At 43.1% G+C, this 21579-nt stretch overlaps 1 protein-coding gene across 1 annotated transcript in view; it reads left to right on the top strand.

Moving 5' to 3' along the window:
- The first annotated feature begins 2016 nt into the window (after positions 1-2016).
- LOC139416081 (netrin-1-like) overlaps positions 2017-21579 on the top strand; it is a 23616-nt gene continuing 4053 nt past the window's right edge. Inside the window, exons 1-4 of the mRNA XM_071164342.1 lie at positions 2017-2164; positions 13075-14552; positions 14686-14874; positions 17586-17735. Coding sequence (XP_071020443.1) covers positions 13085-14552; positions 14686-14874; positions 17586-17735 — 1807 coding nt within the window. The 5' untranslated portion in view covers positions 2017-2164; positions 13075-13084. The remainder of the gene's footprint in view (positions 2165-13074; positions 14553-14685; positions 14875-17585; positions 17736-21579) is intronic.

Here is a 21579-nt window from a genome sequence, read left to right on the forward strand (position 1 = left end):
ACATACCGAGTTGACACGTTACCATGTTTTACATGACAGTACAGGCAGTACGGCCTTCATCTATATCTACACTTTGTTTTAATGTTACACTCTGCTGAATAAGTCTTTGGTAATGTTTAACTTTTTTTTTATTGCAGGTCTTCATCCATTGTGGCACATCAATCTGCTCCCCGTCTGCTTCCAACACATGTGAACGGAACTGTCACAGACCGAGTGGGTGGCTTCTAGCATTACATTGTTCTCTAGTTCTTCAATAGAAAATAACAGAAGGGGCCGAGCAGCAGTCTCTTATCCCTGGTCTTAGAGAGCTACAGTTCATGCACGTTTTTGTTCTACAATTCAAATACATGATTGAAATACTGCTGGGCTGTAACAAAAGCCTGCATACACTGTACTGTAACTCTCCAATACTCTCCAATGCTTTTGTGTACTGTGGTGAAGTTGCTTGCAAGAAAATGTCACCAAATCACCTTAGTTTTATTACTGTACCTCATGTGTTTTTGTCTATTCCAGGACGCAGTGTCTATGCAGCACCAGAGTTTTCCTCTGGGGAGACTACTGTCGTCTCCAGTGGGTAGGTGATCCTCACTGCCCCCAGACAGTACAAGCTCTGGTGGCCGGGCCAGTAGGGTCATTGGGTCCTGTGTCCATATGGGAGCAACCCGGGGAGGAAGGTGACATGAGGAGGCTGCCAGGGTTGTGCTCTTCCTCCCCAGTTCCTGGTTCTCTCTGCTGTGGCATCATGGGACAGTCAGTATCTGCAGGTATACTTGTGTCATCTACTGGCAAGCTGGCCACAACATGAAGGTTCAGGAAACCAATAAAGGAGAATCAGCTGCAGACAAAGGCCTTGAATAAAAATGACTCTGTCCACAGTTGGGCTCTTGAAGCTTGTGTATGACTATTATCAGTGTTTGTGGTATGATGTCAAAACACTTTAAATGTGAAGTTTTCACAGGCAGCAAACCCCTGGAAATGGAGGTACATTTATTGTGAAATCTGTTCTGATTCTGTCAAGAACGATCATCATGTTTACTCTTATGATGAGGGGAAAGTCTGGCAAATATCACTGCCTCGTCTTGCCGTCTTGCCTGCCGTTTTATTAGTTACATCAATCTACGTCTTGCTGCAGGGTGCAGATTTTGGCAGGACACCTGCTATTCTACCCTCTGACAGTATGACACACACACCTAATACAGATTTACTTTTTTTTATTATCTTTATTGCTTTATACCTTCTTTGTCTTTACAGCTTCTGTCCCATTGACTTGCATTGCTTTATTAACCCAGCCGTCAAATAGAAGCAATGTTCCTCCTCAACCTAACTGGGAGCTCAACTGTATAGTGTCTCAAAACTGTATAGTGTCACTATACAAAACTGTATAGTGTGGTAGGTTACAGTATGTAAACTCTGCCAAAATGTAATGGTGATGCACAATTGTACCATTTCTCCCCTCAATGTATTTGATTGCTCTTGTCACCCTTCCAAGGATAGCATTTCTAAATGACTCCGAGTAACTACTTGAACACATACATACACACACACACACACACCTGGGGAAACATTCCTCAAGAGAAGTCATCAATCAGTTTTATGGGGTTTCTCTGGGAAAGTTTCCTCCTCCTCTCTCAGTCACTCGCTTCTCCCTCCATCCCCCATCATCTATCCATTCTCTTTCTTTTATTTCCTGCTTTCCATCTGTGTCTGCTTTAGTTCATCTGCTACGTTAGTGCTTACTCACTATACGGCACGTGAGAGCTATCCCCTTCTAGCCTATGTGGTTCAACGACTTTTTTTTCCATTTGACGTTTGGAAAACGAGAACAAATATTGCGACAGGAGATTGAAGTCTACAAAAGCAATGATGAACTTCTAGGTAATTGGGCCCACTTTGTCTTAATTATCTATCTGCAAATTGTCCGCCAGACTGACTCGCCCTGCACTGTAGTAGGGCACTGTGCAGATGTGAGTTGGAGGACGAAGCAGCGGGGTCTTGAGGGGGACAGGACAACCCCTTACTGAGGCGGGCTGCAGCGAGTTGGATCCCCACTCCATATGCACAGCACAGGGCGGCCGGATAACTGTCCACTTGTTGCGCCCCTATATTGATTAAGACCGCATGAGCCGTCACGAGCGAAGGGAGATCAAACATTGAGACGCACATGGTGAGTGTTCTCATATTAGACATTTTTATGTGTAGCCTATATTTCTTTATTCGCTGTGGTTTCTTTCTCACGGAGGTTCGTAGACCTGTTTTAAATTTAGAATGGAAGGACTAGGCATTGACAAGTTGATCATTTGGACCCGGTGAGAGTGCCAAAGTTCGCGCTATAAGTACTGTATACGCAGTCACTTACTCTCCATGGGTAGGCTATAACCCATTGCAGGCTTTATGTATCCAAATGATGATTTACACTTTATTTTATTGAAGATTGATTTGATATAAACCTGTTGTCTTCATGGGAATATAGGCATATCTGAGCATAATATAGTATTATTGCTAAATAAATGAAATCATTTAGCCTGAGACCATTTTCATTGGATTATTGTTTTATGACGGTAGACTAGGGTTTATTTAATATCTTAATGTCCTAACCTAAGGTAATAATTATTCTTGTGTGATTATGTTAATTAAATATTTGAAATCTAAAAAGCCTGTTGAGTTAGTTGGGAGAGTTTCATTGTCAAAACTAAGATTTTGGAAGTATTGAATTGAGAGTCATTTCAAGAGATAGATATTTTTAGGACTAGCTGATATACAGTATAAGCCATAACAGTATAAGTCATGAAGTGGATGTTTGCAAATGTATTAATACGTTCATCATCACAAATAAATTAAGGTTATTGTCAGAACTGTTATTCTGTTTCGGGCTCCCCTTTATTTATGTTTAAATTAAATTGAATTGAATTATAATAATAATAATAATAACAATAATAATAGACTAATCATTATTATTATATGACTAGGGCCTATCGTATTTCCCTCTAGAAAACAGCGATATGCCATTGGGCATATGTGTTTCTACAGGGACAACAGCCATGATAAATAGCTTAAACTTATTTCGAGAAAATAACGAAAATTGCGATTAAGTGTGTGATCAGAAAGATAATAACACTTAACTGCGTAGAATACAATATAGCCTTACATCAGGTTCTGTCTCTGCAAGATGAAGCAAATTGAGCATAATTACTGGAATGTGCAATTATAGACAATTTGGCGGCGCGCAGCAAGTGACCCTGGACGAAAACAATCGTACTACATTTGATAGACATTTGTGTTAAATGAACCAATCCAACTATTTTTCTTCAAAGGGTGTTTCTTTTATTACATCCATTTTTCTAAACCGGATGCACACCAGAGTAAAACTCGGGTTTCAATTTATTGAATTAAGATTGGAGAACATATATATAGCCAACAGTAGGCTATTGCTCTTTTTCCTTAAATCCTTTTCCTTAAATAACCTCTATTGACTAGGTTTATTATTCAATTATCATTCAATTTATTGATATAATAATAACAATAACAATAATTATACTACTAATAATAGGCTTAACAATTCGTGATTTATTGGTCAAAAAGGCTATTAAGTTCTATTTTCTAATGAGAAAAACGGTAATGTAGCTTTTTGCCTGGTAATTCAAATTCCAAACGCATATTATTTTCTATCGAATTGTCTCCAACATGTTTCGTTTAACGAGTTCCAAGGTCAACACAGGCCCATACGCTGCATGTATCTGTAGAGATTTCACCTTCGCCTCTGTCGCCATGAAAAATGTTTCGAGGGAGATTTAATTAACAGAATACAAATAGTCTACAATATGTTCATCTATTATCTTGTCATAATCTTCGGTCAATTTAATTTATATCAAACGGGATTTTGTAGGCCTAATTCTTCTTCTGCATGCTTTAAATGGGATTTAATAGGCATGTTCTAAATCTAAGTCAATGGGTGGTCAAAATATACTTTTCGATGATTCTTATTGTCGTTTCTCTGTGGCCTGCAATTAATTGTGAATACCACAATGACACGTCTTCCACTTAGTAAAATGGGCTTCACTTTCATTTTCATTTCGCCCGAGGTTGTTTTTGGCATTACTTGAAGATGAAATCACGAACCATGATTTCATGTCCATCTGTTTTTCAATATCGACATTGAGGCGAAACCTCCATGGATTTGCTTAGAGCGTTGTCGACTTGTGTGATAGGTTATAAACTAGCGTGGGACGAGAACCAGAGCAAAATTGAGCGAAATAGCCTCACTTCCTTTAGGGCACATATGTCAAACTCATTCCACAGAGGGCCGAGTGTCTGTGGGTTTTCGCTCCACCCGTGTACTTGATTGATGAATTAAGGTCACTAATTAGTAAGGAACTCCCCTCACCTGGTTGTCTAGGTCTTAATTTAAATGAAAAAACAAAAAACCCGCAGACACTCGACCCTCTGTAGAATGAGTTTGACACCTCTGATTTAGGGCAGGGATATCAAGCTCATTCCATGGAGGGCTTAGTGTCTGTTTTGGGGTTTTTAGTTCCAATTAAGACCTTGAAAACCAGATGAGGGGAGTTCCTAATTAGTGACCTTACTTAATCAATCAAGTACAAGGGAGGAGAGAAAACTCACAGACACTCACTCGGCCCTCCGTGGAATGAGTTTGACATGTGCTTTAGGGCATACGTTCTCTTCTTATTCGATCCCTGAAATATGTCCAAGCTGAGTTGTCTGGCCTGTTTTAAAAAGCTTTTCCCTTTATAAATCATCTTCATGTCGTCCCTTTTCCTTTCTGGACTTCAGGCCGAGGGGCGCCCATAGCAGGCGGCCGTTTGGCTGCGTGTTGGAGGTGCGAACCTGAGGGACAGGGCCTGCTAAAGATACGTGCAGCAGCGGCGATAATCCATTTTGTGCGTGCTGTCAGTTGCACCTCCTCACCGCCCCACTAAAATTAGATTATTACACCTAAAACAGTGCTGCTGGAATCTGCTCCGTGTGGAATAACACCCTGTGTTGGAGCGGACAGGAATGCTGTTTGGGAATACAGGGAGAATACATCGCATTTCTCTTCTCCTTGTCTCTATGCTGCGTTATGTTTCAGACGGGCTAAGGACAATTGGAAATTAACAAAGGTGTTACTAGTCAGATGTGATCGCGATAACATGCCCAAGCAGGTGTCCGGTTCAGTTCCACAGTGGAAGAGTGGTAGGTTCGTGTAATTGATCAGTGTGTATTTAGAGCTCATTAATGTATCGTACAGGCCTTAGCCCAGGGTGCATATTGTTATACAGTGGGGCAAAAAAAGCATTTAGTCAGCCACCTCTTGTGCAAGTTCTCCCACTTAAAAAGATGAGAGAGGCCTGTAATTTTCATCATAGGTACACTTCAACGATGACAGACACAATGATTTTAAAAAATCCAGAAAATCACATTGTAGGATTTTTAATGAATTTATTTGCAAATTATGGTGGAAAATAAGTTTTTGGTCAATAACAAAAGTATATCTCAATACTTTGTTGTATACCCTTTGTTGGTAATGACAGAGGTCAAACGTTTTCTGTAAATCTTCACAAGGTTTTCACACACTGTTGCTGGTATTTTGGCCCATTCCTCCATGCAGATCTCCTCTAGAGCAGTGATGTTTTGGGGCTGTTGCTGGGCAACACAGACTTTCAACTCTCTCCAAAGATTTTCTATGGGGTTGAGATCTGGATCCTGGCTAGGCCACTCCAGGACCTTGAAATGATTCATAAGAAGCCACTCTTTCGTTGCCCGGGCAGTGTGTTTGGGATCATTGTCATGCTGAAAGACCCAGCCACGTTTCATCTTCAATGCCCTTGCTGATGGAAGGAGGTTTTCACTCAAAATCTCACGATACATGGCCCCATTCATTCTTTCCTTTACACGGATCAGTCGTCCTGGTCCCTTTGCAGAAAAACAGCCCCAAAGCATGGTGTTTCCACCCCCATGCTTCACAGTAGGTATGGTGTTCTTTGGATGCAACTCATCATTCTTTGTCCTCCAAACACGACGAGTTGAGTTTTTACCAAAAAGTTCTATTTTGGTTTCATCTGACCATATGACATTCTCCCAATATTCTTCTGGATCATCCAAATGCTCTCTAGCAAACTTCAGACGGGCCTGGACATGTACTGGCTTAAGCAGGGGGACACGTCTGGCACTGCAGGATTTGAGTCCCTGGCGGCGTAGTGTGTTACTGATGGTAGGCTTTGTTACTTTGGTCCCAGCTCTCTGCAGGTCATTCACTAGGTCCCCCCGTGTGGTTCTGGGATTTTTGCTCACCGTTCTTGTGATCGTTTTGACCCCACGGGGTGTGATCTTGCGTAGAGCCCCAGATAGAGGGAGATTATCAGTGGTCTTGTATGTCTTCCATTTCCTAATAATTGCTCCCACAGTTGATTTCTTCAAACCAAGCTGCTTACCTATTGCATATTCAGTCTTCCAAGCCTGGTGCAGGTCTACAATTTTGTTTCTGGTGTCCTTTGACAGCTCTTTGGTCTTGGCCATAGTGGAGTTTGGAGTGTGACTGTTTGAGGTTGTGGACAGGTGTCTTTTATACTGATAACAAGTTCAAACAGGTGCCTTTAATACAGGTAATGAATGAGTGGAGGACAGAGTAGCCCCTTAAAGAAGAAGTTACAGGTCTGTGAGAGCCAGAAATCTTGCTTGTTTGTAGGTGACCAAATACTTATTTTCCACCATCATTTGCAAATAAATTCATAAAAAATCCTACAATGTGATTTTCTGGATTTTTTTTTCTAATTTTGTCTGTCATAGTTGAAGTGTACCTATGATGAAAATTTACAGGCCTCTCTCATCTTTTTAAGTGGGAGAACTTTCACAATTGGTGGCTGACTAAATACTTTTTTGCCACACTGTATGTTCTTGAAAGAAGTCATCCACTGTGGACCAGAGTTGTTTGAACATGATTTCTATCACTTCTTAGCCTGTTATTTTCATTTCCTCACTCCTTGTGGTATTTTAATAAGCCACATCCTTTACCCTTAGCTATTTAGCCAGTTGAATATAAGTGCATCAGACAACCATATCAAATATTGCACAATAACGAATTAACAAAGCCTACTGTTTACAAAGCACACTGTCTCCTCTGCCTCCATCTTGCATGTTGTATTCAATGGTCGTGCTGAGGCTGTGGCTGGGCTGCGGAATAGCTGGGTAGTGCTCTACACTGCTGCCCATGACAAGGAATGTTAAAGTGTGTGAGACAGGCCAAATCCAGCTCATTTGCTCCAGATACACAGCCCCAAAATACACAGATTTAGACCGCAGAGCGGAACGGAGGCAAGGGGAGCTGACAGATTTCAGAAGGCATCATCTTCCTTGCCCACAACTGCCCATGTCCCCTCTTAATGACATCATATTCTCAATTTATTAGCCCTTATTCCTTCACCCACAGTACACCACTTAGCCCTCTCCAAATCCCCCTCCTATCCCTCTGGCCCCGTATTCCCTTTAATATGTCAACGTCTTACTCTCGTATCCTCCACTTCTTCCCTACTTTTATCACCTTCTTACACATTTCTAACCACCCTCTTACACCCATATAATGATATCCCTCTCTCAGTGCCCTTATGCTCTCTGTGTCTTAACCCAATTCTTTCACCCCCATTGCCACGCTCATAAGCCTCTCTTACAGCCTGGTATCCTATCTCATCTCTCCCTTAGCACCCCTAGTATAACTTCTTATTATCCGAACCCTCAAAGCACAACCTCCCCACACGTTGACAGAACATACAGTAGCAAAGTATTTTAAACAATTGGTGGAAGTGACGGGATTTTACAGAGCAGACTGTTTGAACCCAAAGCGCTACTTTGAAACTCCTCACACCTTGGACCCTATGACAACTCATTGAACTCATAAGTATGAAGGAACAAACGATTATACAAAGTGTCTTAGAGCAGATTTCTACTGGAGGCTTACTGTGAGAACATGAGCAGAAGACTCTCCTGTTAGCTAACTCCCACCATGTTAGACTGTGCTGTAAACATGGCCCGGGTTGTCGTCAAGTATTTCTCCAGGCCTTCGCCAGCCGAGCACAGCTGAGCACACTGCCCGCCCCTGCTTTTAAAGACCATGCATACTGCCTCCCTCCAGAGACATCATTGACCTTACTTAAACACTATTCGCTTATGTAAGGTTTTTTGAAAAGTTACATCATCAAAAGCCTTGCTGACAAATCGTTTGGATACTTTAGTATATACAGTATATGATGTAAGCGTGAAATAGTATTCAATGTCAGTGATTGGTTCATATTTACTCTGGAAAACCGGTAATTATGTGATTCTCCATGACAAGTTATTGTAATGGATATGCCTATTAATTGCCCAAATAATGGCAATACTTGAGTAAATGAGGGATACAAACTATATTGAAAGGAGGGGCTTCAACGCAGGTGTGGTTCCTGAGTTAATTAAGCAATTAACATCCCATCATGCTTAGGATCATGTATAAAAGTGCTGGGCAGGCCATTATTTTGACTACCATGGCTATGCCGCCATAGAATGAAAATGACCCCATCCACAGGGCAATAGTGGACACTGAATGGTGTCATGACCATGAAAACAATACAATTGAAGTCGGAAGTTTACATACACTTAGGTTGGAGTCAATAAAACTCGTTTTTCAACCACTCCACAAATTTCTTGTTAACAAACTATAGTTTTGGCAAGTCGGTTAGGACATCTACTGTGCACGACACAAGTAATTTTTCCAACAATTGTTTACAGACAGATTATTTCACTTATAATTCACTGTATCACAATTCCAGTGGGTCAGAAGTTTACATACACCAAGTTGACTGTGCCTTTAAACAGCTTGGAAAATTCCAGAAAGTGATGTCATTGCTTTAGAAGCTTCTAATAGGCTAATTGACATCATTTGAGTCAATAGGAGGTGTACCTGTGGATTTATTTCAAGGCCTACCTTCACACTCAGTGCCTCTTTGCTTGACATCATGGGAAAATCAAAAGAAATCAGCCAAGACCTCAGCAAAAAAATTGTAGACCACAAGTCTGATTCATCATTGGGAGCAATTTCCAAACGCCTGAAGATACCACGTTCATCTGTACAAACAATAGTACGCAAGTATAAGCACCATGGGACCATGCAGCCGTCATACCGCTCAGGAAGGAGACGCATTCTGTCTCCTAGAGATAAACGTACTTTGGTGTGAAAAGTGAATATCAATCCCAGAACAACAGCAAAGGACCTTGTGAAGATGCTGGAGGAAACAGGTACAAAAGTATCTATATCCACAGTAAAACTAGTCCTATATCGACATAACCTAAAAGGCCGCTCAGCAAGGAAGAAGCCACTGCTCCAAAACCGCCATAAAAAAGCCAGACTACGGTTTACAACTGCACATGGGGACAAAGATCATACTTTTTGGATAAGTGTCCTCTGGTCTGATGAAATAAAAATAGAACTGTTTGGCCATAATGACCATTGTTATGTTTGGAGGAAAAAGGGGGAGGCTTGCAAGCCGAAGAACACCATCCCAACCGTGAAGCACAGGGGGTGGCAGCATCATGTTGTGGGGGTGCTTTGCTGCAAGTGGGACTGGTGCACTTCACAAAATAGATGGCATCATGAGGATGGGAAATTATGTGGATATAATGAAGCAACATCTCAAGACATCAGTCAGGAAGTTAAAGCTTGGTCGCAAATGGGTCTTCCAAATGGACAATGACCCCAAGCAAACTTCCACAATGGTGGCAAAATGGCTTAAGGACAACATAGTCAAGGTATTGGAGTGGCCATCACAAAGCCCTGACAACAATCTTATATAAAATTTGTGGGCAGAACTGAAAAGGTGTGTGTGAGCAAGGAGGCCTACAAACCTGACTCAGTTGCACCAGCTCTGTCAGGAGGAATGGGCCAAAATTCACCCAACTTATTGTGGGAAGCTTGTGGAAGGCTACCCAAAATGTTTGACCCAAGTTAAACAATTTAAAGGTAATGCTACCAAATACTAATTGAGAGTATGTAAACTTTTGACCCACTGGAAATGTGATGAAATAAATCAATCATTGTCTCTATTAATATTCTGACATTTCACATTCTTATAATAAAGTGGTGATCCTAACTGACCGAAGACAGGGAATATTTAGTTGGATTAAATGTCAGAAATGGTGAAAAACTGAGATTAAATGTTTTTGACTAAGGTGTATTCCGACTTCAACTGTGTAAACCATATGCAATGGCTGTCTTAGTCACCAAATCTCAACTCAGTTGAACACTTATTGGAGATTCTGGAGCTGCGCTTAAGACAGCGTTTTCCATCAACAAAACAACAAATTATGGATTTTTTTGTGGAAGAATGGTGTCTCATCCTTCCAATAGAATTCCACTTCCAGACACTTGTAGAATCTCTGCCAAAATACATTGAAGCTGTTCTGGCCCGTGGTGCCCCAACGCCCCATTAAGACACTTTATGATGGTGTTTCCTTTATTTTGTCAGTTACTTCTATGTTGTACAATATTTGGGATATGAATGTTTTTCCTGTCTTTAAAGCTCTATTAAAGAGGAATGCCACTCATCCACCGTGTTCTTCCGACATGCTGGGTGTGTGAATTTATGGAAAGTGACTGAGAAAAAACATTGAAACAATATCTGGTGGCTGGGTTACATTCCAGGTGCCAGACTGGCGATCTGGTATCGGAGCGGAGGGGGATGAGGGGGGTAAGGGTCTGGATTTGGCCTGGGGCCACAGAGAATGGTGAGGCGCACTTTAAAGAGCCCTATGCTGAGTGCTCCTCTCTGAAAAGCTTCCCTCCATCATGTTGTTTGTTATGGAGGCTATGCTTAATTAGTGGTAATGTTACCTAGAAAGACGAGTGCAAATAACGTCATGGGGAATAGCAAACAATCCCCTCGCCTCTGTATCCTAACCCCCCTTAACCCCTTACGCCCCTACCCACCAACAGCATCTTGTCTGAATTTCTCAGACATTCCCCCATCACCACAACCCCTTTTCAAGAATCATTCCATGAATTCCCCTAACCCACCACCCCACCACCACCTTTACCTCCTTATACCATCTCTTCCCCTGATTATACTGTACCAGACATCCCCACTCCCCATCTCGCCTCCCATTTCTCCCCTCGAGCGAAACCCTCCACCCTGACGCCAATATGAAACCCGAGACCTAATTAATCAGTCGATCAATTAATGAGGCTCAGTTTTTAGCGGGCTGTTCGGGTTCCCAACGGAGCATGTTGCAACACGTGTGGAATGCTCAAGGGGTGCACACCGGACCCCAGGAATGCGTCAGAGCAGGACAGGGGCTGCAGTCGGACCACTCGTCACCTCAGCCGCCGGTCGTGGCGTTTCCAATAACGACACCCCAAAACATAGCCGCCCGATATACCTGACAAGCCTCATCCTCCACCCGATCCCACCAAGCCAGGTTGGGACAGTCTGGTTTTTGGGGGTCTCGCAGGGAATCATAACACGTTTTGGGGGATGACTTGAGTAATAACTTCCGTTGTAACCCCCCCCCCCCCCCCTGGAGCCACTTATAGTGCTGTAGTCCTAAGAGAAGCCTCAAGTTTCGGGCTGTGGTATAATTGAGTGTGATGACTAGCCCTGGGTGACTCCCAACCATTTTTTCTATCCTCTATCCTCTCCTATGGGGTTGGTTTATACAGCCCCACTGACGGCACTGTTAGTGTCAAACGCTTGTTAGGACATCGTCAATCACTGCGTCTTGATTGACGATGTCCTAACAAGCGTTTGACACTAATATATATATATATATGAGAGAGATAATGCAGTGCCAGTAGAGAGGGAATGAGTAAAAGGGGAGGAGGGAAAGAGCGAGACAGACCCACTGCATAGCAGAGATACATTTACAGAGAAATAGAGGAGGGCCTGGAGAAGAGATGGATCCTAACAATCTGTGTCTTTGTAAATTGCTTGGTGTGAAGTGTTGGGTAGGAGTCTTGTTTGCTTGCCCCCAGCCTATCCGTCTGTCTATAAAACCGCAAAGTTTGTTGTAGATCATGTTGGCAGGAAAAGTAGACGCATTGTTCGCCCATGTCTGCAGGCACAAATGAAGTAACCTTCTCTGGTATCACTATCAATTCCTGGCCGACAAATACATTTAACACATCACCAGCCGTTTTAGGAGGGAAGGGAATCTGTTCACACTAAGGACATACACAATTCTGTGTTTGTCTTCTCACAGGAAGTGACTGTACAGGGGTTGAAGCTGAACACACATTTCTCGCGTTCTCTTCTATAAATCTTTCCCTCCATCTTCCACACTAAGCTCTATCTCTCCTTCCTTCCCCTCTCTTTGTCTTTCTTTCTCACACCCTCTCTCTCTCTCTCTCTCTCTCTCTCCTTCCATTTCTCTCCACACTTTGGGCTCTCCAAAACTCGGGTTCCTGCCCATGTGCGTTGAGTAGAGTGGTGTGGAGCAGAGCGACGGGAGAAGGATTTAAAAGGAGGACCATAAAGATGATGGATGCTGCCCAGCTTGTGTTTTCAGACCCAGCTGTTTTTTGTCATCCCGTACAGACCCGCTGGTTTTCTGTATGCTTTCATCCATCTCATCCACACATTCATCCACTCTTTATACGCTCTCCTCCATCCACTCATCCACTCTGCATACGCTCTTTACTTTGTACACGCTTTTATCCATACACTTAAGCACTACTTATGGGCTGGGTTTCTATACACTCTCATCCATACACTCATCCACTCGGTATATGCTTTCATCCTTACACTCATCCGCTCTTCATGGGCCAAGATAATGGGTTTTTAAAGGCTGTTTTTGGGTAGAGAAATAGGCCTGTTTAAGGGTGGAGGTAGATTTGGTTGGATTGTATGAGGGATACAAGGGATGTTAAAATGTTCATGGTGGTGCTACGAGCTGGTGTGTTTTCAATAAAGGCATCGGTGGTCTCTCTACCTCAGACGGCCCCTCCCTTTGGCTCCAACCGCAAGTCACATAAATTCATCAATATATTTTCCTTTTATGATTTCGCCCTGTCACTTTATCCCCTAAAATCTTTATTTTTTGTATTTTCTCCCACAGGCTCGATGACATGATGTTCCTGCCCTTCTCCCCTCTCCCCTCCTTGGTCCTCCCTTTTCTCCTACTTCTCCTCACTTTCCTCCCTCCTTCCCTCCTTTCCCCTTCCCTCTCTCACTCCCCTCTGAGCTGGACCTCACCCCATGACCCCTGCTACCACTTGGATGGGCGTCCGCGACACTGCCTGTCGGAATTCATCAATGCCGCTCACGGTGTCCCTGTCAGTACCGCCCACTCCCTCCGAGGACCCCCCGACCAGAAAGCTGTTAACGTCAGCTCCCTCACGGACCTCCACAACCCCCACAACTTGACCTGCTGGACGGCCCAGCCCGGAGGCCTCGACGGCGGGGACTGGGTCCTCACCCTTCCCCTGGGCCGACGCTTCGAGGTCACCTACATCAGCCTGCAGTTTTGCCAGCAGGGGGAGCCGTCAGACCCCGTCTCCTTATCCGTGCTCAAGTCCATGGACCACGGGCGCACCTGGAGGCCCATGCAGCACTACTCCAGCGACTGCCCCGGGAAGTTTGGGCTCCAGGCCCAGACGGTGGCCCAGACCAGGCACCAGGAGACGGAGCCTCTGTGCTCAGACCCCCGGCCCCTGCAGAGGCACCGGGGAGGCATGTTGCTGGCCTTCTCCACCCTAGATGGAAGACCCTCCTCTCCTGACTTTGACTACAGCCCCACCCTGCAGGACTGGGTGACGGCCACGGACATACGGTTAGTGTTCCACGAGGTGACCCAGTCCCAGCAGACCGAGGTGGGGAGTTCGGAGGGGAAAAGGGGTGAGGTCGGTTGGGGGGAGGGAGCGGGTGGGGGTGTTCTGAGGTGGAGGGCAGGGTCAAAGTACGAGGCTGTGGTGGGACAGGTGGATAAGGTGAATGGGGACAACAATAAATGGGGGTTTGTGGAGAAGGAGAAAAAAAAGACAGAAAAACGAAGGAGGAACGGAGGAGGATACAACAAAGGGTCGGGGGATCGGGGAGAGGACGGACACAACGTGACCCGGAAGGAGTCAGAAGGAGACACTATGGAAATAGACATCTCCAAAAGAGGAAACGGAAAAGGAAAAGGGCATGGCCGCGAGAGGGAGAGGGGCCACCATTGGAGTCCGTGTCAGGAAGGCAGCATCTGTGGTTGGACAATCGACAGCAAGCAGGGGAGAATCTACAAAGGGCGGGAACTTCGGAGGAGGAGGAACAACCAGCAGAAAGTGAGAGCAAATCGGAATCTTGAGCTGGCTCCTCCCTCTCCATTGATCTCCACCCCCCCTGTCCGGCCCGCCCTGGCCCTCTCCGACCTGCAGGTGGGTGGCAGGTGTAAGTGTAACGGACATGCCTCTCGGTGTCGTCGTGATGATGCGGGCCGGGCGGTGTGTGTGTGTGAGCACCACACAGCAGGGACGGACTGCGATGTTTGTGAGGACTTCTACTACGACAGGCCCTGGCAACGAGCCACGCCCAGTCAGCCACAACCGTGCGTCTGTGAGTCACACCCCCCACTACTGTATCTGTGTGTGCGTGTGTGTATGTATGTGTGTGCAAATTGGATCATGGATGTAAACTTTACTGCCTTTATTGAAATTAATTCCCTCCCTCCCTCCCTCCCTGCCTCCAGCGTGTGAGTGTAACAGCCACTCCTCTAAGTGTCGGTTCAGCATGGAGATGTTCCAGCAGTCGGGCCGGCGCAGCGGGGGAGTATGTCTGAAGTGTCGCCATCACACAGCGGGGCGCCACTGCCAGTACTGCCAGAACGGATACACCCGAGACCACAGCAAGCCCCCCACCCATCGCAAGACCTGCCAACGTCAGTCAGAGAGACGGAGGGAGAGAGTGTGTGTGTGTTTATGTGTGTGTGTGCGTGTGCGTGCACATTAAAGCGGTTGTGCCTGTATTAAGTCGCACAGACCAGCTGTGTATCTTATCCATGCAGAGATCAGTGTGTGTCCAAGTGTGTGTGCATCTGCATCTGTTAGGATATCTGTTTCTCTTTGTGCATCTGCTAGTCTACAAGGTATGCCTACATGTGTCTGGGTTCCAGCCTCCTCCACAGTGTTTATGAGGTAGTTACATTGTGACAGAGGACAGTTATTTCTGTATGCTAGTCGACTGGATTTAGTGTGCATGTTGTTACCACTGGCTGGAATCCACCCTGACATTTGACCTTTGACTGGTCACATGTTCTAAGTGACTGTGACACTCTGGCATGCTTTTGGGGCGGTTGACCGAAGTCCTAATATAACCACTTTTAATGGAGTGAGGTCATGCACATGACACATGCAGGTGCGTGTGTGTGTGATTGAGTGTGTGTGTCGTGCAAGTGCAAGGGGGTTGCAGTTATAGCAATATTGGAGAAATGTAACTAGATTAGAATGAGATATTTTAGCCTTGGTGCCAGTCCCTTTCAGCTTTTCATTTTTTCAATATTTTTGTTGTTTTTGTTTTAGTATATATATTTTTTGTTGTTGTTGTTTTAGTATATATATTTTTAATGTAAGTATATATAGTCTCTTTCAGCTCTTGCTAACTCCTTATGGAATTGTCATGTCACATTTGACTTGAGTAACAAGGAGTTGGCAAGAGAGCAGCAATAGACTAGCACCCAGGCCATAAATACACTCTCCTCCGTGTGTACGTGGACAGTGCAGCCAGCATTTCAAATGTGTCTCTATACTCCAGCATTTTGGATTTGAGATCAAATGTTTTATATTGGCGACATTTTATTTTATTTGAGGGTATTTTCATACATATCAGTTTTACAGTTTAGAAATGAACAAACTTTATGTTTCTGGTTCCCCCATTTGAAGATGTCAAACGTATTTGGACAAATTTCACTTATAGTGTATCAAAAGTGTAACATTTAGTCCCATATTCCTTTCATACAGTGACAACATCAAGCTTGTGACTTTACAAATGTGTTGGATTCATTCACAGCTTGTTTTGGTTGTTTCAGATTGTCTTTTGCCCAACAGGAACTGAATGGTGAATAAAGTATTGTGTTCTTTTGGGGGTCCCTTTTATTGTAAGTAAGAAAAGAAGACAATTCTGAACTGGTCTACATTAATGTAGGTAGCATCCACAGATGATCATGCATAATCATTACAGATAAGCATGAATGAATTGATGAATTGTGAATGATAAAACATTTGAAAGCTACAGAGAGCCAAAGATCACCCCCCCCCAAAAACAAATGCTAATCTCCACCGGTAATGGTGAGAGGTTAGCGTGTTTGGTTGTAGCCTCTGTAACTTTCTCACGCATCATTCATTCATTCATGATTCATTCACTGTTTTTCTTAACCATGGCATCATCAGGATTAATTTAGAAGTGTTACGAAAAATCATTATTCACTATTCGGTTGCTTTTTGGCAAAACATACTTTAATACCATCTAAGTGAATCTTGTCTAAATACTTATGACATCTTCAAATGGGGGGACTAGATAAAGTGCTTTCAGTTCTAAACGATAAAGCATATGTACAGGTGAAAGCTATGATTCATTATTGATTTCACTTGTTAAATCCACTTCAATCAGTGGAGATGAAGGGGAGGAGATGGGTTAAAGAAGGATTTTTAAGCCTTGAGACAATTGGGACATGGATTGTATATGTTTGCCATTCAGAGGGTGAATGGACAAGACAAAAGATTTAACTGCCTTTGAACAGGGAATGGTAGTAGGTGCCAGGCGCACTGGTTTGTATCAAGAACTGCAAGGCTGCTGGGTTTTTCCCGCTCAGCAGTTTCCCGTGTGCATCAAGAATGGTCCAGCAGCCAAAGGACATCAAGCCAACTTGACACAACTGTGGGAAGCATTGGAGTCAACATGGGCCAGCAGGCCCCAACAAATTGAGGCTGTTCTGAGGGAAGGTGTTCTGAATGTTTTGTACACTCAGTGTATTTGTAGGCCATAGATATGTAACTTATGGAAGTTACATTAGTGCTATTTATGTGTCATAATATTATGTGATTTAATCACCAATGATAGATAAACGAACCATGTTTATTTGATCAATGTTCCGGCCAAGTCAACCTTTTTCCGAGCCTTAGTGACCTGCCCTTAGAGCTAATTACTTAAAGGTGTTTGAAGTATCTGTAAGGGTTTGTTTAGACTACATTACTGGAGGAAAAACAGACCTACTAGAGAATGGCTTCCTCTTTCTATCTGTGCCCTTTCGATGACCCCAACTCTACCTTTCTCCCTCCTTCCTTCTAAACTGCAATATCATTCATCCTTTTACATCCTATTTCCATGTTTGCTTTGTCCATGTATCATTATTTTCACTCCTATCTACCATTCCTTTTTCTGTCGTCTTTAATCTGTCTTCCCTCCATCGTTCCCTCTCTCTGTGTTTGTCGTCTCTCTCTCCCTCGCTCCTTTTCTTCTCTCTCTCTCTTTCCCTCTTGTACATTCATAGAAGCTTTATTAGGAGCAATCAAAGGTTATTAATACAATGCTCTTTACTATGTGACGTTAACCTTCTCTCTCCTCCCATCCCTCCATCTTCTCCTGCTCTCTCAGCGTGTCAGTGTCACCCTATGGGTGCTGTGGGGCTCTGGTGTAACCAGACATCGGGACAGTGTCTGTGTCGGGATGGCGTGATGGGACTGAGATGCAACCGCTGCGCCCCTGGTTACAAACAGGGGCACTCCCCACTCCGCCCCTGCGTCCGTAAGTCTACTTTACCTAACTACTCTGTCTGGAAACCGTCCTCCATGATGGAGCCAAACTTCTAATGACAATAACATTCTCATGGGGATTTTTGAAAGAATGTGATTGTCCTGGAGCTTTGGAACCAAAATGGTACCCGTGCTATTACATGGTTGTCAGTTTATGTGGACTGGCCAACTAAGCCCAACTACAGAGTTTAATTGTCACTTGAGTCATACTCCTGTGCAGGGGCTGTGGCAGTCACAAAATTTTGTCAGCCGGTGATTGTCAAGCAAATAACTGTCGGTCTCACGGTAATTGACCGTTAATTATCATAAACACTTTTAGTATCTCCCGGCTTCCTCACATAACCACTGATAACCACCACAAGCCACTGATGCAGACCTTTGGGACATCTACATTTTAGTCTAATAAATCCATAATCCACCTCCCCAATAAATCAATGATTTATTTTAGACAGTTCTAAAGAAACATGATAGGAAGAAAATGCAGTCTATTTCAGAAGAACAGAATAGCATACTCTGAGTTGTCCTTATGTTAGGTCCTGATCTGGGCTACATTAGTTCATTTAGAAAACAAGATCTGGTTAGAAATTCCATGCTATTATTTAATATTATTTTATAGTATGAAAAATACAATTGAACAAAGCTGAATAAAATACAAAGGATATTTTCTCCAAACGATTTGAGGGAGTGCTATTCTGTGTTGAGTGGTTAACAAAGAAATAGATACTCCGATGTGCTTAATTTAGAGTTATTAATGTAACTTAAATAACTCTACAAATGTTGGGCTATATGTTTTTATTTTTAATACATTGTGAGGCTGCATGATGTGACTCTAATGATGATTTGAAAAAAGTTGCTTGAAAGGCATGACCTCTGCTTTGTTTATTGTGCAGGCTGTACACACTTCATCAGTCTCTCATTCACAATTTGAATGAATTTCCCAGTGGGATTCCCTTTGTGTGGCAGTAATGCACCTTTAAAAAAATCAATGCCAGACTTCCCGAGTGGCACAGAGGTCTAAGGCACTACATCGCATTGTTGCGGAGTCACTACAGCCTTGAGTTCGATCCCAGGCTGTGTCATTAACGGCCATGACCGGAAGTCCCATAGGGCGGCACACAATTGGCCTAGCGTTGTCCGGGTTAGGGGAGGGTTTGACCGGGGGAGCTTTACTTGGCTCATCGCGCTCTAGCGACTCCTTGTGATGGGCCGGGCACCTGCAAGCTGATTTCGGTTGTCAGTTGAATAGTGTTTCCTCCGACACATTGGTGTGGGTGGCTTACGGGTTAAGTAAGCGGGTGTTAAGAAGTGCGGTTTGGCGGGTCATGTTTCGGTGGACGCATGACTTGACCTTTGCCTCCCCCGAGCCCATTGGGGAGTTGCAGCGATGAGACAATATTGTAATCACAAAAAAGAGGGATTAAAAAATACCATAAATATATTCCTTTTGCGGCCAGTGGCCGTTGTTCCCTTCTCCCTGAGTGCTGCATGCTCCGAAGCACCTCTCACTCACATGGCTCTCCATCACGTGATCAGGTCTTTCTCACAGGCTACAAGTGAAGACAGACACTTCCGGGATGCAAATGCGGGCGTACTTATCCAATTCCGAAGTGTATATTGAAGGTATTGGAAGAACTGTCCACATTTACTTTTCATCAGACAACAAGAGGAGTAGGCCTAACAAACATAAAAAGCAATTACCAATGTCTATCTATTATTCCACATATTAAAAAAGCTGAGCTATTCTATACTGTGCGAGAAATAAATATTCCAAACATATTCTGGGACAGTTATGGGATGCAATAGATCCCAAATTAATACAAAAACTAGCATCAAAATAAGTTTTTACGCAATGAGGCTGATACAACAGATCAGAACTTTTATCTTAAAATGTAATAAACTATTAGGCTATTTCTTCACATTAAAAGCGTTGCAATGGTACACGGCAGTAGGCCGTGTGAAGGAAAACACCATTATAAAAAGTGACCGCAAATGTTATTATGAATGTAATGCTTTCATTATAAAGGTGCATTTTATGGTGAAAATGATCTTCCCCAAACTTGAAACTCACGCGCTGCGTATGTATTCCAGTTAGGCTCTACACCCCTTGTAAAGCCAATTAATGTGCTTCATTTTAAAAGTTATTTGGCCACTTTAGTTGTGATTACAAACCTTATCAAAACATATAGGCCTATGGGCTAGGCTACATGAGGTGTGTGACTGATTAGAAAAAGGAGCAAAAAAAGGCATTGTTTCTTAGCTTATGCTGGGCATCATTCACAAGTGATAGGCTAATATTGTCACCCATCAGAATATTCTTGATTTAATCTTGTCTTTACATATACTGAATAATATATGTGTGAAATGTATTTGGATTTTTAAATGGACCATTATCATGCACCTGGCTCAAAAAAAATACATGTCATTTATGCACTTAAATAGCGAATGGAGGACGCTTTTCCCGTGGTTCATTTTCATGCCAGCCAGGTAGGCTATACTCCTGTTATAAAGATAAGTAATGTGTTTAATATTGGTAAAGTTGATAAATAAATACAGTAGGCCCAGCCTATGGAAAACTGATAGGATCCTCCTCTTTTTAATAGAGGCCATCAAAACCCTGTTTTCTCTCGCAATTACATATCCTATAGAAATGTTGCGCAACATGAGCTCATGGTCTCTCTTGATGTGTTTTATTAGATTTTCAATTGCATTTGCATTGATGTCTGAGTGAATAGAGGGATAATAGAGTGCTGAGTAACAAGCAGTTTGGTAGGCTACTAATGACCATCAGCAGCATCAGAGCTTGGAGAAGCCTAATTACCGTGACTAAACAGTAATATGGTCACCGCAACAGCTCTAGGTCCCCTCGATTTTTAGAAACAGGTTTTAAATGCTAATTTCTAGGGAATTCTGAGAAAAGGATACAGACAATCTTAGCTTACAATTGGGCAAATGTACAAGGCTAAGGGGACCTTGCAGAGGGGCATTTACTCTGGTACAGTCTAATCAGTCTTAGGTATTTTATTTTATTTTATTAGGGTCATTCATTCTGTACTGAATACCTGTGACTGTTAAGTGGATATATTCAATTAAACTGCCGTTTTGTACTCTGGCTCACACTATTATAGATCATTAGTCTATGAACTTATTGTTTATTAACGATGAAATTATGAAAAACATGAATAACATTGACCACTAGAGGGCGATTGGGTCATTTGACTGCAGGAAAGGGCTACTGACATCTAATCTGAAATCACTCAAATTCACCAGCTAGTTTTCCAGGGGTGGTGTACGGGCAGTTGCCAATAACTTTTTTTTATCTTCTTGACTGGTGGCGCATCCATTGCTAACTTGCTGACCCTACGATGAAGACTAAGACAGTGATTGTGCAAGTAGTTCTGTAGCTAGCAAGTATTCTTGGCTTCAGAACATACAGTATCAGTTTTTCACCCAGCCAAAACTACCCAGCATTAGCTAGTTAGATAAAACCTGACAAAGCTAAAAATGACTAAACTGTAAATGTAACGCTAACTAGGTACAGCCAGGAGAAAGCTTATAGTTGCTCATGTTCGTTCTAACATATCCACGTTTATTCACATTCATACAATTTTTACTTTAAACTTACTTTGCTGTTGCCAACAACAATTGCTTTACCCGGTGCGGTGGGTAGGGATGGTAGTGTTCTCTCACCACACACTGCCACACTGTTATTAACAACTGATAGTGAGGTGGAAGTAACTCACATTCTAGCATTGAAATAGAAGTACCTCCGAATATAAGTCCCTAAACTAATATGACGACTCGTTTTTCAAAATAAAAGTCTTGCAAAATGTATAGAA

The sequence above is a fragment of the Oncorhynchus clarkii genome, chromosome 9, assembly GCF_045791955.1.
Source record: "Oncorhynchus clarkii lewisi isolate Uvic-CL-2024 chromosome 9, UVic_Ocla_1.0, whole genome shotgun sequence".
Classification (NCBI taxonomy): Eukaryota; Metazoa; Chordata; class Actinopteri; order Salmoniformes; family Salmonidae; genus Oncorhynchus; species Oncorhynchus clarkii.